The sequence below is a fragment of the Boleophthalmus pectinirostris genome, unplaced genomic scaffold (genome assembly GCF_026225935.1).
Source record: "Boleophthalmus pectinirostris isolate CB_2022bp ecotype Guang Dong unplaced genomic scaffold, ASM2622593v1 HiC_scaffold_15, whole genome shotgun sequence".
In the NCBI taxonomy this organism is placed as follows: domain Eukaryota; kingdom Metazoa; phylum Chordata; class Actinopteri; order Gobiiformes; family Gobiidae; genus Boleophthalmus; species Boleophthalmus pectinirostris.
Genome location: NW_026571070.1, coordinates 34,278,378 through 34,302,680, shown reverse-complemented (window position 1 = coordinate 34,302,680; position 24,303 = coordinate 34,278,378). Strand labels below are relative to the sequence as shown.

General features: G+C 43.8%; 2 protein-coding genes across 2 annotated transcripts in view; one reads left to right on the top strand and one right to left on the bottom strand.

Moving 5' to 3' along the window:
• svila (supervillin a) overlaps nt 1-18,124 on the top strand; it is a 52,904-nt gene extending 34,780 nt beyond the window's left edge. The window contains exons 21-40 of the mRNA XM_055150840.1: nt 1,297-1,380; nt 1,968-2,054; nt 2,421-2,592; nt 3,073-3,245; nt 4,071-4,226; nt 5,811-5,947; nt 6,788-6,935; nt 8,743-8,888; nt 9,097-9,272; nt 9,359-9,509; nt 9,842-10,121; nt 10,423-10,577; nt 10,963-11,068; nt 12,122-12,329; nt 12,609-12,742; nt 13,470-13,625; nt 14,312-14,452; nt 14,894-15,015; nt 15,256-15,411; nt 17,717-18,124. Coding sequence (XP_055006815.1) covers nt 1,297-1,380; nt 1,968-2,054; nt 2,421-2,592; nt 3,073-3,245; nt 4,071-4,226; nt 5,811-5,947; nt 6,788-6,935; nt 8,743-8,888; nt 9,097-9,272; nt 9,359-9,509; nt 9,842-10,121; nt 10,423-10,577; nt 10,963-11,068; nt 12,122-12,329; nt 12,609-12,742; nt 13,470-13,625; nt 14,312-14,452; nt 14,894-15,015; nt 15,256-15,411; nt 17,717-17,803 — 2,975 coding nt within the window. The 3' untranslated portion in view covers nt 17,804-18,124. The remainder of the gene's footprint in view (nt 1-1,296; nt 1,381-1,967; nt 2,055-2,420; nt 2,593-3,072; nt 3,246-4,070; nt 4,227-5,810; nt 5,948-6,787; nt 6,936-8,742; nt 8,889-9,096; nt 9,273-9,358; nt 9,510-9,841; nt 10,122-10,422; nt 10,578-10,962; nt 11,069-12,121; nt 12,330-12,608; nt 12,743-13,469; nt 13,626-14,311; nt 14,453-14,893; nt 15,016-15,255; nt 15,412-17,716) is intronic.
• A 5,130-nt stretch (nt 18,125-23,254) lies between these two features.
• LOC129408090 (splicing factor 3A subunit 2-like) lies at nt 23,255-24,031 on the bottom strand. Its single transcript, XM_055150839.1, has one exon. The coding sequence runs from the start codon at nt 24,029-24,031 to the stop codon at nt 23,255-23,257; it is 777 nt and encodes a 258-aa protein (XP_055006814.1).
• Nucleotides 24,032-24,303: the final 272 nt, after the last annotated feature.

The following is a 24,303-nucleotide window of genomic DNA, read 5'->3' as shown; positions in this document are numbered from 1 at the left end:
CTGAGGAGGTCACCACGATAACAGTTTCCTTTCAGACCAAAGTAAATGACAACACAGAGGCATGGACGGACAGTGGAGGGTGTGTATCGACATGAGTGTATCGACACATGTATCGAACTAGCATGTGTATTGAATTGTGAGATCAATATCGAACGATTCAATATTATATCAAATATCGTTACATCCCTAGTTGACAAGAAATAAAAGTGCTCAGTTATTAGCTCTAGACGGCACACAAGACTCATTTTGAAAACACAGAACTGACCAAAACTTTTCCAAAAAGAAAAAGTGTACCCCAGCTTTAATATTTAGTGTTTGTGTTCTTGTCTGGTAGGACATTGAATTACTATGGAGGTGAAATTGCTCTTTGAATCACTGCAATTTGAAAAGTACATGTTGCAAATATTCTTATTATGTACTATTCTCAGCAAACCACAACATGTCCTGTCACTGTTGAGTCTGTATTTTTATCTTATGTTAAATCAGACCTGTTTTGCAAAATTGACTTTTCAGAGCTTTTAAGCATGGTAGAGTTCTTTCCACTCACCATTTATTGGTGTTATCAAAGCTTTTATTTAAGGATTGTGCACATGGAGTCTTTTCAGACAATACCAATAATTCAACCTGGAGGGACACAAAGACACAAAGTGAAAGTAGACTTAGACTTTATTGATCCACAAAGGAAATGATTTGGACTCGGTATCACATCACAATAAATATAATAACAAACAAAAATATAAATGGTAACAATAAATTCAAAATAAGCTGGAAAAATAGCAAGAGACTGGTGTTAAATAAGGCATAAATATATAAAGTGTTTGATGTTTTCTTGAATGAGTTGGCTTTGGCACTCAGACCTCATGATGAAGACATTGTGATGAAGGGCGTGGACGATCAGATGAGGTTTGGGAGATGTTTTTCCCCTGGGGCCTGGACACTGGAGGTGGTAGAGGAGAGGAGAGTGAGGGGAGGATGAGAGGATGAGGAGCCGAGGGGGAGCTGCAGAGGAGGTGGGATGTAGCACAAACTGAAGTGAGTTTAAATTGGGCAGAGTGGACAATAATCTGGATATACATTTGTTTATGATGACTGTGTAAACACCTGTTTCACTGGTCTCTTATTGTAACTCTAGTCTGTTTTAAAAATTCACATCTGATGCGCTGAGGACAAAGTGGGAAGGACAAAACCGTGATCACACTGTTCTTTACATAAATAATTAATTGTGTATAAGAATTAACTGCTTTTTTATGGTTTTCCTCTGTGCATTTATAATATACCTTTTGTCTTGTGTACCAGGCCTGGCGTCTCCCACGGCTCTCCAGTCTGCAGTACCAGCCAAGCCCAAGAACAACTGTGTGGCCATCTCCAAACCACAGGAAGGTCAGGCCTCATCAGCTTTTCTATAAACTCCACGGATCAGGGACAAAACTAAAGCTGCGTTCAAACCGGCGCGTCCGGGCGTCCAGTTTACACAAACTCTATGTAGACACACGTAGTTTACATAATGTAGTTTAAAAACTGTAATAAGTCTTCTCTAAAAATGTCCAATTGTTTGTTTGTTTCTTAAAGACGAGGAAGAAGATTCTAAAGGTGGATTCTCTTCTTTCTTTCTGATGTTGTACATGTTAGACCCACCTGTGCCGTGTAGACTCCATCTGTACTGAATAACGTCGTCTGATGTATAAATACCATGTGCACTAGTGTATGGTTTTGTCCCTAGTTTTCATAGTTCCTTAGCTCCTTCAGTGTGGTGTGACCACACTTACTCTTTTCATTTGTTTAAAGTTGACATGTATTATGGTGCAGAAAGTTTAATGCCACACTGTGGAACATTCCAACCAAAGCAAAAACATCTCCATGGTGAAGTGCAGGTAGTAGACCTACTACCATAACTCCCATACCTTAGCATGTGTAAACACAGGCCTGTAGAGAGCTGTGTGTCTAAAGCCTGACGTTTGTGTGGACAGAGATCAAGGCCGCCCCTGACCTGCACCTGGAGACGGACAAGAAGCTCGACAAACTGGAGAACTTCCTTGGGAAGCTCAACAACAAAGGTCTGGCCTGCTCTGCACAATGTGAAAATATCAGATGGAGATTGGAAAATTCACTGTTTTTGAAAGAAATATCAAAATGTATGATCTACAAATGTTGAACCGTATCATGATTTGTTTGGAACTGGCTCTATAAACTTTCAATCATAATATGTTTCTATGTGGATTCAGTATTTACAGATATATTAGCCAGGTCAACAAATTTGCAATCTGACAGAGAAAATTCCAGTATAGACTTCTGACCTCACACTCACTTTTGAAATGTAGGAATTCTACAATATTGTGATGTAAAGTGAACACCAGCCACTACATGTTATAATGATCATATTTTATCACAAACGTTTTTATACATTTGTGATTCTTGTTCAGTGCCTGGAGTGGAGGGCACCATCACAGTGACGCAGCTCAAAGTCAAAGAGGTGATGAATCTGGAGGATGAGACCTTCTCAAAGTTCTACCGCCACATGGAGGACCTGCCCCAGGCCAACCACATGGAGCTGGAGCAGGACTTTGATGCCATCTTCGGCTCGCAGCAGCCCAAGTACGGCATGTCCACTCTGTCCACTCTGTCCTGTCCACTCTCCTTTCCATCCTGTCGACTCTGTCCTGTTCACTCGGTCTTGTCCACTTTGTCCAATCTGTCTTATTCATGAAGTCCACTCTGTTCATTTTGTCTTGTCCACTCTGTCCACTCTGTTCTGTTTTTATGTGATGTTAATATATAAAACGTATTTTTTTATGCATTTATTGTTTAATTACATTGTATTTTATGGTTTTATTTTGTATTTTAAACAGTACATGTAGTAATTTTATCATCAAAATCCTGAAATAGCATTAAAAACATTTAAATGAATTCAGTGCATTCAATTATTTGCCTAATTGTCCTGTAATGTCTGTTCAGTAGAAACACTTGTTGGTTTGACAGTTATTTAAAATGTTAAATGAAGACACTAAACACACTCAAAGCTGGACATTTGCTTGTATTCTTACAAATCCTGAGATCTCATGTGTTTTGTCTTAGGTTGACCTCAGAGATGGTGCAGCACAAACGGTCAGTGCGTCCAGCCAGGAACGTCCAGTCATCCAGGAACCCTCTGAAGGTCCTGGCCTCCAGAGAAGACCTCCGCCACGAGTACACAGAGTCCAGGCTGAACGTGGGGCTGCTGGAGAGCAAGAGGATCAAGGAGGAGAAGAGTGGGTTCAAATATCGAATGGAAACTTTAGCAACTAGTCCTGAAAGTTTGTGTTCGATTTGCAAATGTTTTGAGTTTTAAGAATTTGTTAATGAAACAAATTCTAATAACTCATTAAGGTGCATTAACATTTGAGACTGAAATCAGAATAGCTAAACTAATCCAAAAATCTCGTACATTTTAGAAAGTATAAATAGAGATCTAAACTACAACTGATTTTGAATTGAAACCTGACATTGTAGTGTGGCCACATGGGTAATACACACATACACAATTTAAATGGTTTATTGGCAAGAATAATACTACTACACTACTTAGTTTTTAATCATCCATTCTGTCTGCTTGGCAGTGTGACTGTCCTGGTAAATATAAAAAGGGTTGAAGGAACTATAAAATTTAAAATCAAAACATAAACATGACCTGCCTGTCCCCAGACATGAGGTAAACACACTCAAATCAAACATTGCTTCCTAAACCTCAGCACCTGCATTAATAGCACTGATCATGAATCAGTGCTAGTGCAGCCTCTGCAGCTCAATGTATTTCCTTTTATGCCTGGTTTGACTCTGGCAACCACGTGCAGACTACATACAGTTCAGCTCAATGGAGTGGAGGATAAACACTCTGTAGGTTTGACCTACATTTAAATGGCTCTGTTTCCTCTCATTGTCCAGAGCAAACTCTACTGTTTAACACCAGTACAGAGTTATTGTCTGTCTCTTCCTGTATGGCTCCCGGAGCACTCATAAAGTCTCCCTCTACAGATACACAATACAGATACAGAAATACTTCATATTTGTAACACTTGAATATTGTGTCATTGCAGTGAATAAGAACAGTGGTCTGTCAGAGGTGGCCTTGGCTGGGTTGGCCAGCACCGAGAGCTTCAGTAACGTGAACCTGAGGAGTGTTAACATCTCTGAACATGTGTCCAACAACAGCGCCGTCCCCTACAAGAAGCTCATGCTGCTGCAGGTCAAAGGTCAGAGCTGCACACAGAACACAACACACATCTACACATCACAATATCAACCAAGTGCTACAGGAAGGGTTCAACAATTATGTCATCATTTCAGATGGCGGGCAGTCACTTATATAACTGAGTCTATTTCTTGATTAGAAAACTGTGAATCTCCCTCAAACATGTAGACTTTCAGACATAAGATGAATGCTGCCTGTGATTAAATCAGTGTACAGTCATTACATGTAATGTACATGTAAATAACACCACTAGATGTCACCTACATTACCACTGTCTTATAGAACAAGGACACAGAATAAAGTTTTCTATATATAAAGACTCTGATTAGCTAATATATACATGGTCTACATGTACGTGCTTGTATTGTCATTCACTTCACAAACTGTCTGATGTGTGAGAGCGTGCACGGCGTGACCCAGACCTGAAAAGGAATGGAAAGGCAGATGACCGTGGAGCTTCAGAGGAAGTCTAAAGTGGGACACAACAGAGGTTATTCTGGTCCGGCCAGCACAGACAGCTGGGGCCCTAAATCACACCACATCAGAGCCCTACTACTACTGGACTGGGTCACACTCAAGTACCACTCCCCTGATGTACTCACACAATACACAGTTTACAAAACACATGTACCCTCATGACATATAGTATGAGGGTAGATCTACAAAAGAGGATATATGGATGGATAGGGGTATTCTACCTTGGACTTCTTCCTACAAATGCATCAGATGATAAAACTTCAACCAATATACAGCATTTGGAGTAATATTTAGATTTTTCACCACGTTATCTTTATCTCTTTATCTTTATCTCTGCTTGTTTTTACTTTACCACTTGGCGCTGTTGCTACCTGGAGCAATCCTTCATATGCAAATGAATTATAATGCCAATCCCCATGATTTCAAAGTTTGTTTTGTCCAAACACAAGTAGGATAGGCAGGGCTCCCAGAATTTGACAAATACTTACTATAATGAAGAAATATTTGTATGTGAAAACTATTGAGCTCAAAATGGGGCTTTATTTGGCTGTTACTCTTCTCTGCCTTTGTATCATGTGCCAAAAATAAGGAGTCGTGCAAAGGCAAAAGGCAGTAACAATGTCAGTTACTGTTAGTAGATTCTTTTTTCAGACCAAGACTAGTGCTTTTCCTCAGAGTGGTCATGTGATGTCATGTGACCACTATAGGGAGCAGTTGAAACTGTCAGGTATGAAAACAAACTCTTGGTCTGAAAAAAGAACCTAGTAACATAAATAATCGTAAGACCAAATGAACCTCATTGGACCAAAGTCAGTAACTGCCTTTTGCCTTTGCACGACTCCTTATTTTTGGCCCATGTTACAAAGGCAGAGTGCAGTAACAGCCAAATAAGGGTCAAAGGGCAATTTTGAGCTCAATATTTTTCACAATATTTCTTCACATGATAAAGGAAAAATCCACAAAATGACATGAACTCCTTTTTGACCAAACATGACGTTACTGCCTTGTGTCTTTGTAGGACAGTGTGGGTTAACACAGTACAGTGATTTCACCCATGTGTGACTCTTATGTGTGACGTGACCTCTGTGTGGCCCTTCCATGTGCCCAGGTCGCAGACACGTGCAGACGCGGCTGGTGGAGCCCAGAGCCTCCTCTTTGAACAGTGGGGACTGCTTCCTGCTGCTCACGCCTCACAACTGCTTCGTGTGGATGGGGGAGTTCGCCAACGTCATTGAGAAGAACAAGGTCCTACACGCCTACTTCTGACATGATTCCAATACACAACTGGCAGCGTTTAATATAGAACTCCTCAAGGGGGCAACGCTCGAGCTAAGATATAGATAGATCTGTCTGTATCTAGTCTGAATCTTTTTATAAAGGCAGCCTTGGTAGATTTGAGTTCACTAGCACAGAAGACTTGAAACCCCGATACCATGTGTTTGCATGAGTATCTAGTCCTTTCTACATCCTGTTTGAATCTATAAGGGTTTGGAATCGGACCACAGATCATGACAAACCTGCATCTCAAACTAGACGATCCAAACACAGCTACTAATTTGTATCACATGTCTTAAATGCAAGCAACATCTGCTCTTCAAAATTTTCGTACAGTTCATCACTTCTATTACCTGAGATAAATGAGTTTGGTGCTTTGGTCATTGATTCTGCAGAAATCTGCTCCGTTTCTCAGTCCTCTGTAGTGTTTTATTTTCCTTTTTTTTTAAACTTTTTAGCCACTGTTTGTTTTTATCGGAACTGAGCATGCTTCTCTGATTGGTTAATCTGCCTGTCAGTCACACCCTCTGGAGTCTTGGACACAGGACATGGCTCCAGATCCACTCGTCTTTGTAAAGTTTTGTTAGAGCTTGTGGTTTTAGCTGTCCGGGCAAACCATGGCCCATAGAAAGTTTGCTTTTCATGAGCTGTTTCCAATTAGTCTTTTATTTGTAACAGTTGCTGCTTGTGTGTGATGTGTTTGCTCAGACCAAATACAGAGTAGTATTCTATTTATAGACACATTGCTAGTTTTATGGTTATTTTACTGTTACTTTAAACTTTAACTGATATATTGTTTCTTTTATTTAGGCGTCTGAGTTGGCCAATTTCATCCAGAGTAAGAGAGACCTGGGCTGCAGAGCGAGTTATGTGCAGGTGGTGGAGGAGGGCTCCGGGGGACACAGCCCCTCAGCCAAAGACTTCTGGAGGATTCTGGGAGGACAGGGGACGTACCAGGGTGAGGACGCACTTCTACATTCATAGCTCAACTATAGTGAGACCAGTCCAGAGTAAAAATAGACTTTGACTTGAACAAACTTTATTGATCCACAAGGGAAATGATCTGGACACAGCAGCTCACTCATCACAATATAATGTAATAACAGAGCGAAAATATAAATGATAATAATAAATTCTAAATAAGATTCTAAATAAGTAGCAAAAAAGATGCCAAGAGATAGGTGTCAAATAAGACATAATTGTATAAATGTTAAAATAAAATGAGAATAAATCTATAATAATGTGTCAGCTGTTGTCATTTTCTATAATCTTTCAAATCAAAATAAAAGCACTATTTTAAAGGGTCCGTCTCATGCAAAATCAACTTTTCAGAGCTTTCTACCTTCTAAGAGTGATGTGTGGGACTTGTATTTGTCGCTGAAGTGGTTTTTAAGATTGATTTGGTGTTTTTTTAACAAATTGCAGCGAATTTCTGTCACCCTCCCACGTGACAACGAACTAAAGCTGCTATAACGATGACGCAGCAGATTCACCTATGACACGTTTGATGTAGCAGAAAGCGCTTCACACCCTCCCCCCCTCCCCCGCCTCCACCATCTCTGTCCCGCCTCCACCCCGCATCAGCTGACAGTTCCCACATGAACACCTAAACAAAAGCGACAGCATAATTAAGCTCATTGTTCTACACTGCAGTTACATGATATAATAAGTTGATCTACTAGTGTTTATTAATACTTTACCAATCAGTAATGTTCAGCTGATGTGAACGAGGTGCTTGAGCTCCTCAAAGTCCTCGTTTGATTCCGGGTCCAACACATGCGGCTGAACGCGCTGTATCTCCATGATGAATAAAAGTTTATTCCTGCCACTATCAGGGTCACGTCTGTCTCCCCCTCCCTCCCTGAGATGGCGGAGGAAGGGATTGGAGGGCGGAGCCTGTGCTTTCTCAGGACGGGCGGGGGAGGAGCAATACTCGGCCTTTCATAGTTCCTGGTCTGTGACCGTCTCCAAGAAAACTGTTGTGTAATGGATGTTCCAAAACCCAAACTGTGCTTGTTTATGTGCAGAAGATACAGTGTGAAAAGAGTTACTTTACATGAGATGGGCCCTTTAAAGTGGAAAAAAATTATTTTCTTCCAGCCTTGGGCACATTTTTTATTTTATTATTTTTTTTATAATGCCTGTCATTCAATTGGAGCAGGACAGAGTGACCAGTAGTAGACCAGAAACACAATTTAATGTTGTACCGAGCCATTTCAGTCACATCTGGACCTGTGTTGCCAGCACCTTAACCTGCAGATAAATTTTTTTCTTCTCATTGTCAGTTTATGGAAAAGCCTCAGAACCTCCAGAATTTCCTCCCTGAGCTGCATAGGCTGCACTAGCACTGAGTCACGATTGGCTGTACGTGCTGGAGATTAGGTAGTGACCATTTAGAACAGAGAGATATAGATTGACTCATGTGAAGCTCATTCTGCCTTCAGATTGTTGTAATTTGGTGTTTTGGTTCTCAGATGATTATCCAAACAACCTGACCATCATATCTAATGTTTCTGTAATTCAGAATAAACCAGCATTACAACTGTTATTTGTAAAAGTTGTATTTGATTTGTACATGTTTACCTTGTATCTGACACGGTTAGGTCATGTTTATGATACCCTGCTTTCACAAATGCTTTGGGTATAGATAGTGCAGATTTTTGGCCAAGTCCAGCAGCAGATGTGAGATTTTCTGTACTTTGTGATGTATGTGTGTTAAAATGTGATGGTGTCTCTCATGCTGACCTCTGACCTCGTGGTGCCAGGCGCGGGCACTCCAGATGAGGACGAGCTGTATGAGGCGGCCATAGTGGAGACCAACTGTATCTACAGACTGACGGACGACAAACTGGTGCCTGACGATGACTTCTGGGCCAAGATGCCGCGCTGCTCCCTGCTCCACCCAAAGGAGGTCAGACCATGTGGACTGTGGGCTTCTAGAATAGGGTCATGTTTTGCTCCCTCTTCTCAGTGTGACATAAAAATAACAGCAGGTCACTTAAATGTCTGGTATATTATCCAGACTGAGTATAAGAAAAAAAATCCACAGATTCGCTTACATAAATGGTAGCTGTGGGCCGGTCATAATTCTGTGCCTCACATGCCGTCTCCTCGTGCAGGTGCTGGTGTTTGACTTTGGCAGTGAGATGTACATCTGGCATGGGAAGGAGGTGACTCTGGCCCAGAGGAAAGTGGCCTTCCAACTGGCCAAGCACCTGTGGAACGGGACCTTCGACTACTCCAACTGTGACATTAACCCACTGGACCCCGGGGAGTGCAACAGCCTCATCCCCAGGTGAGAAGCATGCACACTTTATATGAACTAAAGCAAACTGATTTCATTTGTGAGTTGTATAGATCATTTTACACTTGTGCGTGCAGGAAGGGCCAGGGCCGTCCAGACTGGGCCGTGTTTGGGCGTCTGACGCAGCACAACGAGACCACTCTGTTCAAGGAGAAGTTCTGTGACTGGAGCGAGGCCAGGAACCCCAGTCCCACCAGCAACATGAACGAGCAGCTCCACAGGCACAAGGTACAAGTGTGAACTCATACAGTACACACAAGGTACAAGTGTGAACTCATACAGTACACACAAGGTACAAGTGTGAACTCATACAGTACACACAAGGTACAAGTGTGAACTCATACAGTACACACAAGGTACAAGTGTGAACTCATACAGTACACACAAGGTACAAGTGTGAACTCATACAGTACACACAAGGTACATGTGTGACATGAACACAGTGTGTCCCTCCCCCCTCAGGAGCCTCTTACAGTCCAGGCTCTTGCATTTACAAACTGAGTAAACTGACACTAATCTCATATGTTCTTGTGTGTTTTTGTGTGTTCTTGTGCGGTCAGGAACAGCCCCTGTCAGAGCCGCCCCGGGCCTATAACGCGGCCCGCATGCTGCCCCCTCACAGGGCCCCAGTGGGCACGGTGCTGGACGGCTTTAACGTGGGCCGGGGCTATGGGTTGGTGGAGGGTGAGGAGTGGAGGAGCTATCAGATCAGCACTCTGGGAGTGGAGATGTGGCACATCTTGGAGTTTGACTACAGCCGCCTGCCCCAGCAGAGCATCGGACAGTTCCACGAGGGGGACACCTACGTGCTCAAGTGGAAGTACATGGTCAGCACCACAGGTCAGTACTGCACACACACAGCACAGGTCAGTACTGCACACACACAGCACAGGTCAGTACTGCACACACACAGCACAGGTCAGTACTGCACACACACAACTATTTTCTAATGTACTAAAATATTGTGGAGCATATTTTAGACCTTTACAAAATTAATTTTTGTGCATTTGAGAACAGAAATCTTCAAACAGTCCACCTGCTATACAGGCTGATGGATATCCTGATGTGTTTATGTGTGTGCGTGTGTGTGCGTGTGCGTGTGTGTGCGTGTGTGTGTGTGTGTGTGTGTGTGTGTGCGCAGTGGGCCGGTGGCAGAACCTGGAGCCTGTGAGGATTGCCGGTCCCGGGAAGGAGAAGTGTGCATACTTCTTCTGGCAGGGTCGTTGCTCCACCGTCAGCGAGAAAGGAACATCTGCTCTAATGACTGTGGAGCTGGACCAGGAGAGAGGGGCTCAGGTCAGTACAGACACGACCGGGAGAGAGGGGCTCAGGTCAGTACAGACACGACCGGGAGAGAGGGGCTCAGGTCAGTACAGACACGACCGGGAGAGAGGGGCTCAGGTCAGTACAGACACGACCGGGAGAGAGGGGCTCAGGTCAGTACAGACACAACCGGGAGAGAGTGGCTCAGGTCAGTACAGACACGACCGGGAGAGAGGGGCTCAGGTCAGTACAGACACGACCAGGAGAGAGGGGCTCAGGTCAGTACAGACACGACCAGGAGAGGGGGCTGTTTTTTAGACTGTTTTTGTAAGTTGTGTGCATGTGTGTTATTGTAGAAGATGTGATCTTTCTCTGTCTCTGTACAGAAGCATGACCCATGTTGTTGTTGTGTGCACAGGTTCAGGTGCAGCAGGGCAAAGAGCCCCCCTGTTTCTTGCAGTGTTTCAAAGGAGGCATGGTGGTGCATTCTGGGAGGAGAGAGGAGGACCAGGACACAGCACACAGTAAGCCACTATTGTTTATTAAGGAACCAAAACCCGTATGTATTGGCTTGATATCAGGTGCAGCTGAACATATTGATTCAAATATTAAACTTTTTAAACATTTTTAAACTACAATTTTTTTGTCAACAGATTCCAGTTTCAAGTAGGCTTATGTATGCTATGAAAGTTATTACCATATTTTCTGGGCTATTAGACGCACTCTTAAGCCTCCAACCCCATCAAAAAATGACCGTGTGCCCCACAATCCAGAGCGCCCTATACACGAATCCACTCAGGTGTCCCAGCACGACTTCAGTAAACTACAAAGCCGCACCACCCACAGAACACACAAACACACACGGAGCAGACAGCGACCGCACAACGAAAAACACCCACAGACACACTCATCACTCCACGCCGACGAGGAACGGAACAGAGGAACGAACCGTAAAAGCGAGTGCAATGTGCCACTTCTAGACACAACTGAACAACTGAGTCACTGTGAACACACCGACAATCCGTTGGTCCCAGACAGCACCCTCCCTACACGCCACAACTGAACAAAGCCCAGAGTCACCGTGAACGCACCAAACAAACAAAACCACTCACCCATCACACTGTTGGGTTTCATTTAACGTCTGGTGCGGTTTATTTGTGAAAAAATTCAAAAATAGACTTATAATCCAGAGCGTCTAATAGCCCGGAAAATACGGTAATCATAGAAGTCATCACAGAATTATAGAGTCATAGAGTTGGAAAGTAAATGAATACCAAAAGTACCTATTATTCACTTTGTATCTAGTAGAGTTACTCTTTCATTTGGTGGTATGCAGAATATAGTTACTTTGCTAATGCCAGGCTTCAAACTGCACTGTATTAGTGAGGGAAAAAAAAAAACTGCTCTTGTGGCATGGTGCCTTGTGACTTTTCCTGATCTAAGTGATTCAAAGATGCAGAACAAACCTAACCATGTTTATTTGCCATTTCAATGTGAAAGTGTGTGTTATAGAACATATTAAACCTGAGTAGTCCATGATGCAGTAGTAGTTGAGTACCTGCTGTCTGTGTGCTCAGACTCGTGGCGTTTGTACTGTGTGCGTGGAGAGGTGCCAGAGGAGGGCCACCTGCTGGAGGTGACGTGTCACTGCAGCAGCCTGCGCTCTCGGGTCTCCATGCTCCTGCTCAGCGTCAGCCAGTCCCTCATCTACCTGTGGCACGGCTGCAAGTCCCAGCCCCATACCAGAGAGGTGTCCCGGACGGCAGCCAATCACATCAAAGAACAGTGAGTATACAGACAACAGCCAATCACATCAAAAAAATAGCGGTTATGTGATTGGCTGCATTCTGTCTGTCAAACAGTAACCAAACTATTGGACAACTGAAACTTTACACTAGTCTCCTACATCTTGACTTTCCTTTTATTTTTACCTCTTGCAATTTCATAATGTGTGATCACAGTATTGCCCAAAGTGTATGACCCTCTGTGTAACTGTGTGTGTGTGTAACTGTGTGTGTGTGTAACTGTGTGTGTGTGTAACTGTGTGTGTAACTGTGTGTGCAGCTGTCCTCTGGAGGCAGGCCTCCACAGCAGCAGCCGCGTCACCATCCTGGAGTGTGAGGAGGGGGCGGAGCCTGGGGGCTTCTGGGATGCTCTGGGCAGAAGGGACAGGAAGGCCTACGACTGCATGCTCCAGGGTCAGACCACCCTCCTCTCTATAACACACACACACACACACACACACACACTTTGATCCAGTATCAGACCGCCCTCCTTTCTATAAACCTTTATACACACACTCTATGAAACAATATCAGGCCATGGCTCGCTGCAGAACATTGAACCATAACCACCACAGTGTTTAGGTTCATGTTCTCATTATAACCTCATCAAAGCAGATCAGTTTCTGAACAGACTGTTGTATTAGTTTTTTGAGTCCATACATCGGTGAGTCATTCTGCTCATGTCGGCGCTTGAATCATTTACAAATCTGAGTTTAGGACTGACTTTGCTGATAAACACCAAAGCAATTTCCCCGTTTGTGAATTTTGCTCACTGACAATGACAATGAAACTGAATGTAGTGTGCCCTCTGCTGGCAGCAGCGGAGAAAATAAGCCAGAGGGTTTTTTTTTAAAACGCAAATAATGTATACAGACAATCAGATACATTTCACATTTACTTGGTAATAAATTTAGTTTTAAAATTAATTACTTTTTTACTAGATATGATTGAACACAGTTAAATACAATTTGTTCTCCAAATATTATGATGTATCAAATTAGACAAAAATAAAGCAGCTTTTTAAAATGTGATTACTGTATTCTAAGTACTGTGTTTTTTTTTACTCTTCTGTTAACTGTGAAATTGTGTTAATAACCATTTTAGCAGAATAACCCATGCATCTCTCTCCCGTGCTCCTCAGACCCGGGCCGCTTTAACTTCACTCCACGCCTGTTCCAGCTCAGCTCCAGCTCTGGACACTTCACCGCTGTGGAGCTGCTGTACCCGGCCAGAGAGCCCCAGCAGGTCAACGCCATGCCCTTCCTCCAGGAGGAGCTGTACACCGCCCAGCAGCCAGGTACCACACGGTGTAATCTGTATACTCGGGGATAAGAACATGAGTGAGGGATGAAAGGAGGAGGGGCAGAGGGTCAGATGAAGCAGAGGGAGCACAGGGCAGCCGCAGGGTCTTAAAAGTCTTAAAAAGGTCTTAAATTTCATATTCCTAAATTAATGCCTTAAAACGTCTTAAATTCTGTTGTCCAAGTCTTATTTTTTCAGAAAGGTCTTAAATTTCAGCCTATTTTTATGTAAACTCAACCAGGCTGCAGTGCAATGTTAAATGGAGGGAGGGAAAAAAAACAACATGAAATCATGTAACGTGAAGGAACGTTTAATTCGGAGTATGCACAAACAATACTTTGGTTTCTGGCGCCGGCAGCAATAAGTAAACAGTCAGAACAGTGGAGGAAGACTGGATGGATCATGGGAAGTGTAGGTTTAATCCAGAGTAGTTCTTAGATTCTAGATATAGTAGTTGGTTGGTCATTATTGGAATTGGATTTGGTGTTTTTTGCCCCCATAATGGGAGCGGTGATTGTCTTAATTTTTTATTTAAGTGGTCTTAAAAAGGTCTTGAAGTCTTAAATTTGGGGTAGTCAAACCTGGGGACACCCTGATGCAGAGGTGAGGGTCAGATGAAGCAGAGGAGCAGAGGATGACATGTAGTGTGTGCAGTGGTTGATGTTCCCTTGTTCCCCTCAGCCCTGTTCCTGGTGGATAACCATCATGAGGTGTACCTGTGGCAGGGCTGGTGGCCTCAGGACTCTGAGACGGGCTCGGCTCGGATTCGCTGGGACTCGGACCGCAAGTGTGCCATGGAAACTGTGCTGCACTACTGTCAAGGTTAGACACTTTCACCTCAAAAGAACTGTAATGTTTTGATTTTAAATTCCATGAACATGACTTATCTGTGTCCTCAGATACCACAAATGTTTGATTTGAATATATTAACCTCATATTTATTATTACATACAAAAACACTGACCATGATGGACTGTTTTCTTTTTTTTTTTTTGGAATAATTTGGTGTTTTAGTTCTCAATGAAGAATGAATCTCGCTTAAGTTTCTCATTTGTGTTGCCAGTCTCAATGCTGAAATCCAGTGTGTTTAAGCCTAAATGGTCACTGAATGGTCACTCCCTACACCCGAGCACCTGCACCAGTCATCCAACCATCAAAAACAAAGGCTACTGATAGTTTTAAAAAATCCCTGCTTTAAGTTTAGTCAAAGAAATAAGTGCTCCGCGTTTTTATTCGCATCTATGTTTTGTGTGTTTGTTTTAGGGAAGAATGAGAAGAAGCCTCCTAAAGCCTACCTGATCCACGCTGGTCTGGAACCTCTGACCTTCACCAACATGTTCCCCAGCTGGGAGCACAGAGAGGACATCGCTGAGATCACAGAGAGGGTGAGGCCTACGTAACTAGTGAGACTAAATAGACTCAGCAGTGATGGTTCTGCGATGGGGAGGAGGTGGTGGTTCAGACCTGAAGTGGCAGAGAGAGGGGAGCAGAGGAGTGGGACAGTACTGATGTGAACCTTGAGAGCTCAGGCCAAGGGAGATGGGAGGAAATGCACTCTTCCTGTTTGAATGAGTTAGTAGTATAGCGTCATGTCTCTCTCTGACCTCTGTGTGGCGCTGTTACAGGAAGCAGAGGTGTGTAACCAGATCATCTTGGTGGAGGACGTCCTGGCCCGCCTCTGTCAGAGCACGTACCCGCTGTCGGAGCTCCTGTCCCGGCCGCTGCCTGAGGGAGTGGACCCCCTGCGCCTGGAGCTCTACCTGTCTGACCACGACTTCCAGGTACAATACATCATTTGATTTTTATAAACCTTTCCTCTCCTCGACCCTTCAAATGTCACAAGTGTGCACAGACTCATCCTAATGTAATGGTGTCCAGAGATTTCAGTTTAGATTTCATTCAGCTGCAAATATGTGAGGGATAAATGATTAAGGTAAAGGATGATGATTATAAGATTATAGTTTTTTGCCGTGCATGACTTAGTTTTTGTTTATATATATTTTGATCTTGATGACACAAGAATTTGTTCTCATACTAAAGTCAGTATTAAACTCGCAGCATTCGTTTGCTCGACGGTAGGCAGGTAATTTTTTAATTTAACCAGACACTGCTCTTTGGTCGAGACGTATGTAATACACTGGAACACTCAGTGGTGTCCAAGTAATTGCTGGTTTCACAGCTCTTCGCTGATTGGTCTGTGTGCAGTCTACAACTTCCAAGGTTCTTGCACACAGTCTAGTGCAGGGGTGTCAAACTCAAACTTTTGGTCCAGGGGCCAAATCCAACCGGAAAAAATGGCATATATACTTCAAAAATAACAATAAGTTCAAATATTTGTGCAGAGAAACACAAATCTATTACAGAAATCTTTTTTAATTGATGCACTCTTTCTTTTACAAAATATTATAATATTATGAACAACCTGAAACTTTAAGAAAAATGTAATTTCAAGACAATATTTTAACATGAACTTGTATGTAAACAGGAATAAGTCCATTTTTGTTGTAAAATCCTGCACTCGGCTCCACTTTTCTCATGTTGGACATTTTTCTGATGAGGTCGTCACGGTCAACAGTCAAAACGACGTCCTTTAAGAGCGTTTGGAAAGAGACAAGTCTTCATTTGTGCTGCTCTGGTGGGAGGGGCCACGTACAGAGACGCTGGAGACGCTGCTGTGATAAACGCCACAGAAAATTAACAAGATTTTAATAGAAAATATAATTAAAATATTATAGTAGAAAATCAGCCAAGGGCCAGATTAAAGGTCTTGGAGGACCGGATCTGGCCCCTGGGCCATATGTTTGACTCCCCTGGTCTAGTGTATTCTGATTCCTGACCTAGTCGCTGGAGAGAAATGAAATTGAGTGGAGGTACTAGGTGGCACCAGCCTGGCTACGCTGTGCATTTGACCCGTCCTTCAGTGTCTCTGGGTTCAAACTGTCTGGAGAAAGAGGAAAAGCAGATCTCGAGCCAGTCTTCATCAGTACTACCATAACTGAAGGATGCTGATCTAATAAAGGAGTGACATCGTGCAGACCTGTTTGTGTCCCCATATGAGACGCAGGTCCCCATGAACAGAGCACGAACATTTCTTTAGGAACAGTAATGGCGTAGATATTCTTTAAAAGGCCCGTATTACTCTCAGTTCTTATAATGTTGTTGTTTCATTCACATGTTTAACACACAAAACCTGCAGATTTAGGCTGAGTTCTTCTCTGTTCCACCTTATGATGTCATGTCGAAGTGCTCCTCTGTGTTTTTACGCCTCCGCTAAAATCATTTGGATGATTTCAGCCCTGGAACTGCCAGTCTCTAGTGAACTAGTGTAAAAGGAGCTGTTAACTTTAAAAACTACCACTGCATGACATCACTGGGTGGAACAGAGCATTTTGAGCTTTGGAGATGTAGACAGACTAATAAAAGAGTTACTCAAACATGTGTGAATGAAACTAAACACAACTCCAGCTCTGTTTTTGAGGAGGCTTATTGCTTATGAGAATCCATTTTGTGTAATATAGGATCTTTTAACTCTTTCCCCCTTGGACGTCTACAAGGAACAACTCCTACATATTTCTAGGGCTGCCCATAGAGCATAACTGCATAAAAGAAAACGGACTTCGCTGAGTGATTATAAATGATTTTCACACTCATGAACTTTACTGAAACAGACATATTTTGTATCTCTGGAAACCTTAGACTCTGAACTCCTCATTTATGGATGTTTAAATGTGATTCAACTCATTTACAGGTTTATAACAACTGAAAATGAGAGTTTACCTGGTCAGGTGCAAAATCGAAAACAATCAAAGCTGTCACTACTTCGATTAACTTTGGAAAAAATCTGCAAAAGCGTATCCTTGAATGTTACTGGTGAGTCTAGTGTGGGCTGTAATGGCCCCCACCTATCACAACCTTTGTTTACATGTGAAAAACAGGAACCGTTTCTAATGTTCATCAAATCACATCTTTAGTGATAAAGCGGAGGTGTCAAAAGACGTCATTAAGGAAACAATGGGGGTCGTCAAATGTCGTCTTCGTGGGGGAAAGAGTTAAACTATAAATCTGTTTTTCTATGTTTTTCTTCAGAGGGCCCTGGACATGAACCGAGAGGAGTTCCACAGTTTACCAGGCTGGAAGCAGGTCAACCTCAAGAAGAACAAGGGACTTTTCTGAAAACTGGTCTACAAGCGTCTGTACGAACCTTATCTATGTAAATATGTAGCATCGGCTGCGCTGCCCTCCACTATGTATGTGCACTACACGTATTTATAATTCAGAACGCATCTAGAGTTTTTAAAGCAGAGCCTAAATAAAACCGTGTATGATAATAAAGTTTAGTGTTATAAATAGCTTGTACATAGTTAGTTGAATGTTGCGGGGTCACACACATGATTTGGCGGTGACCTCATGTGCCTTGCTTTGTGTACAGTTTCTACAGATTCTAGACTTTGTGATATAAAATGGAGAGGAATAAATAAAGGTTTATTGAAGAAACGTGTGGTCGGGGTTTGATTTTAAACTGTGATACAATAACTCCACCACTAGAGGGAGACACAGGAACATTAACAGCAACCACACTGGACATGTTGTTCATTTCACACACATTTGTTATGTTTTTAAATCAAGCCTTATCTTGAAGTGCACTGGACAGTTTCATATATGTGTCTAATTCTGTCTCGAGTTTTTGGGACAGTATCCAAAATAAATATTCCTCCTGATTTTACACCAGTTATGTGGCAATTTGTGAAAAGTCGAGAAAAAACAGTTGGAAAATACAGGCGGTAGCTGTAAGTTCTAAACATAGACTGTATAAAGAAGTGGACTAAGGGAGCGTGACATCACCTACAGCATTCAGCTCCAGTCAAATGAAGCTCAAAGAGGTCGGCAGTTACAGGAGTGAATTTGGAGCAGAGTTTCATAAATGGAATATTAATTAATTTACAAAATTAACAGCCAAAACAGCCAACAGACAAAATGGCAAAATAAAAATCCCAGGAGCATGTAGAACGGCTTAATACGAACAATTTAAGACCCAAATGAGGAGCCTGTCAACAACAATTAGAGGGGTGACTGTTTCTCAAAGCAAAGTCAACAGGGGACAGAGTCGATGGAGCCAAATCGCACCCATGCTCATTTCCTGTTTGGAATGTGGCAGCAAGCAGGGTTCGTTTATATTGTTCAATTATATTTACAGTTTATGGAATCTCTGTACCTACTGTATGTCATCTGAAATCAACTCCATCTAAAATGTAGAGGCACGTTACGCACGAGGAAGGCATTTTTCTGACATCTTAAACAAAATAAACATGCTACAATTTCCTGTTTATGATCACGTCAGATTGCAACTATTGTGTAATCAGTGTTGGGGAGTAACAGATTACATGTACCGGCGTTGCATAATCAGAGTACAAATTATGAGTAACTGTATTCAGTTACAGTTACTGTTTCCATGAGTGGTAATTACAGTTACTTTGTTGAAATAAATGGATTACAGGGTGGTATTTTTACCTGTTTTCACATTTTGGGCTAAAACTAGGACTAAACCCAGGACTAAATAATATGACACTAACAGTAGGTGGACATAATTTCAGGCAGCAGTGTCTCATATAAAAATCATTTCTCTATCAATAATATTTTAATATGTTTAAGTAAAGTCTGGTCTTTTTTTTCCTTTTAGCAGATAAAACAAAACATCTTATGTTCAGATCCTCGTCTTTGCTTCTCTACAGTAAACAGTTGCCTCTTCATGGAGACTTGGGCTCAACAGACAATTTGAAGAGAACAAACAAAAATTTTCAGGATGTGGTTGTTACATTCATGTAGTTTTAAAAAGCATGACAATATCAAGTAATGCAAAGTATTCAGATTACATTACTTACTTTAAGTAATTTAATGGATTATGACGACAAACTACATTTTGGGATATGTAATCTGTAATCTGTAAGGGAATACATTTTAAAAGTCACCTTCCCAACACTGTAATCTTGTTCACATTATAGTTTCTAGGTGTCATACATCTACACGTGTCATATCTGCTGCCCGGGGCCAACCTGCGAGTAAAATGATAAACTTCACCAAAATGACAAAACTAGAAAAGACTAGGTAAGATTTGTTGTAAAATCTTAAATTTCCTCTTCACTCCATTTTGGAGAAATGAGTCGTCTGACCTGTCACACACCTCACAGTTCTTTGTGCTCTACAGAAGTTCAGGCAGCTCCATGTGAAGCTCTGTTTTGAGTCTCATGCAGAAAATGCTAATATTCCAATGGAGCATAGATTTTTTGTGTATAATCAGGTCAGCTCAAGTGCTGAAATGGAGAGTGAAAGAGAAGATGGTGCGCTGGTGTAATGCCATTAGAAAAGTGTCCAGACTGAGCATTGTATGTCCCCTCCAGTACGATAATGGCCAAACAGAGCTGGAGACAGAGGGTGGGACGGGGACAGGGGGGTCTGCGGGTGAATCTTGTTAGTCGCTCTAATCTAATGTCCAGCACAGAGCAGAACTCTGACCCCAGGCAGGAGCGGGAGCAGGAGCAGGAGCGGGTGGGGGGAGTCAGGACAGATGTAAGGCCCACACATCACGTCTGAGTGTGCATGTTTACCCAGCAGGGGGCCGACGTACTCAATGTCATGATTTTATACTTGGGGTAAAACTAATGTGTTTGATTTGTTTGATGTTCCCGGTTCCTTCATGTAAAGTGTTTAGAGCCTTGAAGGTAGCAGAGCACTAAAGCCATATTTATTTTGGCCTTTTAAGGAGCAGTTGACCTTGTGGAGACCTACAGCAGGTGGAGAGACACAACATCATCTGTCCCTGTCCTATTCACACATATTTACAGATGTGTATCACTGCCATCTTTGTTTCTATATTTCATAAACATGACCTGACAGTGTCCTCAGAAACGAGCTAAACCTAAAGGCCTCTCTCTGACACGACTGCAGGTGCCGGGGTTTAAGTACTCACGATTTAATCATGAGTCAGTGCTAGTGCAGCCTCTGAATTCTGGAGGTTCTGAGCTTCATATGAGGCCTGCTCTGTCCATAAACTGAGAATGAGAAAAATGCATATGTGTGTCTGTCTGCAGGTGAGGCTCTGTTCACTTGTGATTGTAACTGGCTCCAGATTTGCCCCTGTAACCGTGAGCATCAAGAGCTTCATGTGAGTGGAGCTGAACACAGACGTCACACTCTCATAGTCCACTTTTTATACAGTCTCTGCACAGACCAGAACCAGACGAGCTTCTGCAGAGCTTCAGGTCCCACAGGCATCATGGGAATCCAAACTATAATTTCCAAACACTAATTATTTGTTTTTTATAAGCTCTGTGAGGAGCTGTGTGGCACATCCACGTAGATCTGATGCAGAACTATAAACAGGTCTTAAGCTGTCGCAGGTGAAGCAACAGAAACAGCTCTGACTGTGACAGGTGCAGGTGCTGGGGTTTATGTAGAGACCAGATCAGAGATCAGAGTCCTTCAGAGGATTTCAACAGTGAAGCTGGTCTAGTATTGAGGGACACATATACTGTAGGTCATGTTTATGAAACTGTGGAAAAGAGACTAGAGTCAGTCACTAGAGTCACAAACAGACGGACTGTAATCCCCCCGCTCCTCAAATTTTTCTGTGGGCCGATTTGTGGAGGAAAAGTCCAGGGCCTTTGTTTTTTTTTTTTTTTTTTTGGTCCCAGTTCACCCCTGACCAGAGTACTCTGTGAACCTAACCTGGTTCAGACTCTAACCGTGAGTTTAACCAGACCAGTTCCTCAGTGAAGGATGGGGGTGCTCTCTCAGGTTTACATGTTTAGCTCTGGAGCAGAGCGGAGCTGCACCGGGTCATCACCAGGTCTTCATATTTTGTGTAGATCCTTGGTGGCGCGAGCACAGCAGTCGTACGTCACCTGTGAGTCTGTGGAGGGTTAGAGTTAGAGTTATAACTCCTCTCTGCTGTCAGCACCCATCTCTCTCCAGGGTTAGTATAGTCACTCACCCCCACCCACCCACCCAGAGAACACGCACTCGCCTCCACCCACCCCGAGAGCACCCACTCACCCCCAACCTCCCGAGAGCACAGACTCATGTCCACCCACCCCGAGAGCACCCACACACCCCCGACCACCCCGAGAGCAGAGACTCATGTCCACCCACCCCGAGAGCACCCACTCACCCCCGACCACCCCGAGAGTACAGACTTATGTCCACCCACCCCGAGAGCACCCACTCACCCCCAACCTCCCGAGAGCACAGACTCATGTCCACCCACCCCGAGAGCACCCACACACCCCCGACCACCCCGAGAGCACAGACTTATGTCCACCCACCCCGAGAGCACCCACTCACCCCCGACCACCCCGAGAGCACCCACTCCAGATGTGGGGAGAAGCGACCCAGATCACAGCGAAGTTTGTTGTTGCAATAAAAATGTGTAATTTAAGAAGTGTAAGGTGGATACGTTTAATGCCATACTGTAGAACATTCCAGATGAAGTAATAACATCTCCATGGAGACAAGAAGGTGGTGGACTCAGTCAGAAAATGCACTGCTGTGTCTGTGTTCTCTGTCACTTGTCCTTTGGCGTTGGAAAAGCTGCCAGTGTGTTCCTCTTCCTGTTTATGATCACTTCAGATTTCAGTTTAGACTTTTTAGTGATTCTGCACATTTGAGTTCTTCCCTCAGACTGTAAACACTCTGTTCCACCTTGTGATGTCATGTGGTAATACAGGAAATGCTCCACAACTCCACACACCTCACTGCAATCATTTGGATGATTTCAGTCCTGGAGTTGCCAATCTCTACTGCACTAAATATAAAAGGAGCTGTTCACTTGAAAACTACCACTTCATGACATCACAAGGTGGAACAGAGCATTTGGAGCTTTGGAGACGTTACAGACTAATAATAGTTTCTCAAACATGTGAATGAAACAAAACACAACTCCAGCTCTGTTTGTGACAGTATGTTGGAAAAGCAGAACTTTGTAACAAAAATAAAACAAAAGCAAAAAGCACACTCTCTATCCAATCAGAAAACACTTCTTCAGCATGACTCACATATGAACTGTTGTCCGAGGTTCATTTGTTTGTGAGAGTTTGGCAAGATTTATATTAAAATACTTTCTCCTTCTTTCATAGAAAATCAGGCAGCCCAGATTTGAGTCCATTAGTGACTGAACACAAACATGACCCGACATTTCCTTCTGCAGTGCACTTATTATCCACCAGAGAGCAGTAAAGATCACAGAATACTGCTCCTGAGTCTGCACAGCTCATTCTGTGTCACCTCCACCTGACCTGCTCCTCTCCATCTCCAAACTCCACCTGACCTGCTCCTCTCCATCTCCAAACTCCACCTGACCTGCTCCTCTCCATCTCCAAACTGACCCAACAGGAGCCAGAGCAGATCCAGTGCTCTGGGTGGACTTAAGGTTGGTTCACTTTCTTGTCCCTGTATGTGTCTTGTGTTTCAGTGCCACTGGAGCATCCTGTCAGGAGCAGCACCCAGGGGCCCACCTCCAGATCTTGAACTCGTCTGGATCAGGATCATCTCAGCTGGAGGGTCTGACCTGAGAACATGCAAACTCCAAACAGAAAAGCCAGGACTCTGCTGTGACGTGAAAGTGTTACCCACTCAGCCACCGAGCTGCCAGTCATGTCCCCCAGGTGCTGTGGGTGGACCCTTGTTGCTGTGGGTATTATGAGTGGACCCCGGGTGCTGTGGGTGCTGTGGGTGCTGTGGGTGCTGTGGGTGGACCCTGGGTGCTGTAAGTGGACCATCAGGCGCTGTAGGTGCTGTGGGTACTGTGGGTGCTGTTGGACTCCGGGTGCTGTGGGGCAGACCCCTGGGTGCTGTGTGTGCTATGGGTGCTGTGGGTGGACCCTGGGGCTGTGGGTGCTGTGGGTGGACCCTGGGGCTGTGGGTGCTGTGGGTGGACCCTGGGTGCTGTGGGTGGACCCCAGGTGCTGTGGGTGGACCCCTGGGTGCTGTGAGTGGACCATCGGGTGCTGTGGGTGCTGTGGGTGGATCCCTGGGTGCTGTTGGACCCTGGGTGCTGTGGGTGAACCCCAGGTGCTGTGGGTGGACCCCTGGGTGCTGTGAGTGGACCATCGGGTGCTGTGGGTGCTGTGGGTGGATCCCTGGGTGCTGTTGGACCCTGGGTGCTGTGGGTGAACCCCAGGTGCTGTGGGTGGACCCCTGGGTGCTGTGAGTGGACCATCGGGTGCTGTGAGTGAACCCCTGGGTGCTGTTGGACCGCGGGTGCTTGGGGCAGACGGGGGGGTTGTCAGTGTGCACTTTAGAGCGCTCTGGTGATGAGGTAATTGATTTGTCATTGTGGAGCCAGCTGCTGCTCAGAAGATGAGGCCAAAACCTGTTCTCCGTTTGAGGCCAGGGCCTTGGAGCCTTCATGATGCATATGGCACACACACACACCTGTCTGTGGCACATATGGGGACTTGTATTCAGACCTTTTCCTTGTGAGAGAGTGTGTTCTCACTGAGCTGGAGTGATGAACATGATTGGATGTTTCTTTAGGCCGTCTGCTGTTCTCCACAGATCATCTACATGATCAAATGAATGAAGCACAAAGGCCCATGCAGCCTCAGTTTTAGATTTGATATTTTCCCGAGCACTGGCCTATGCTCTTTTTTAAAATACATGACTGTTTCCCACAGCGTTAG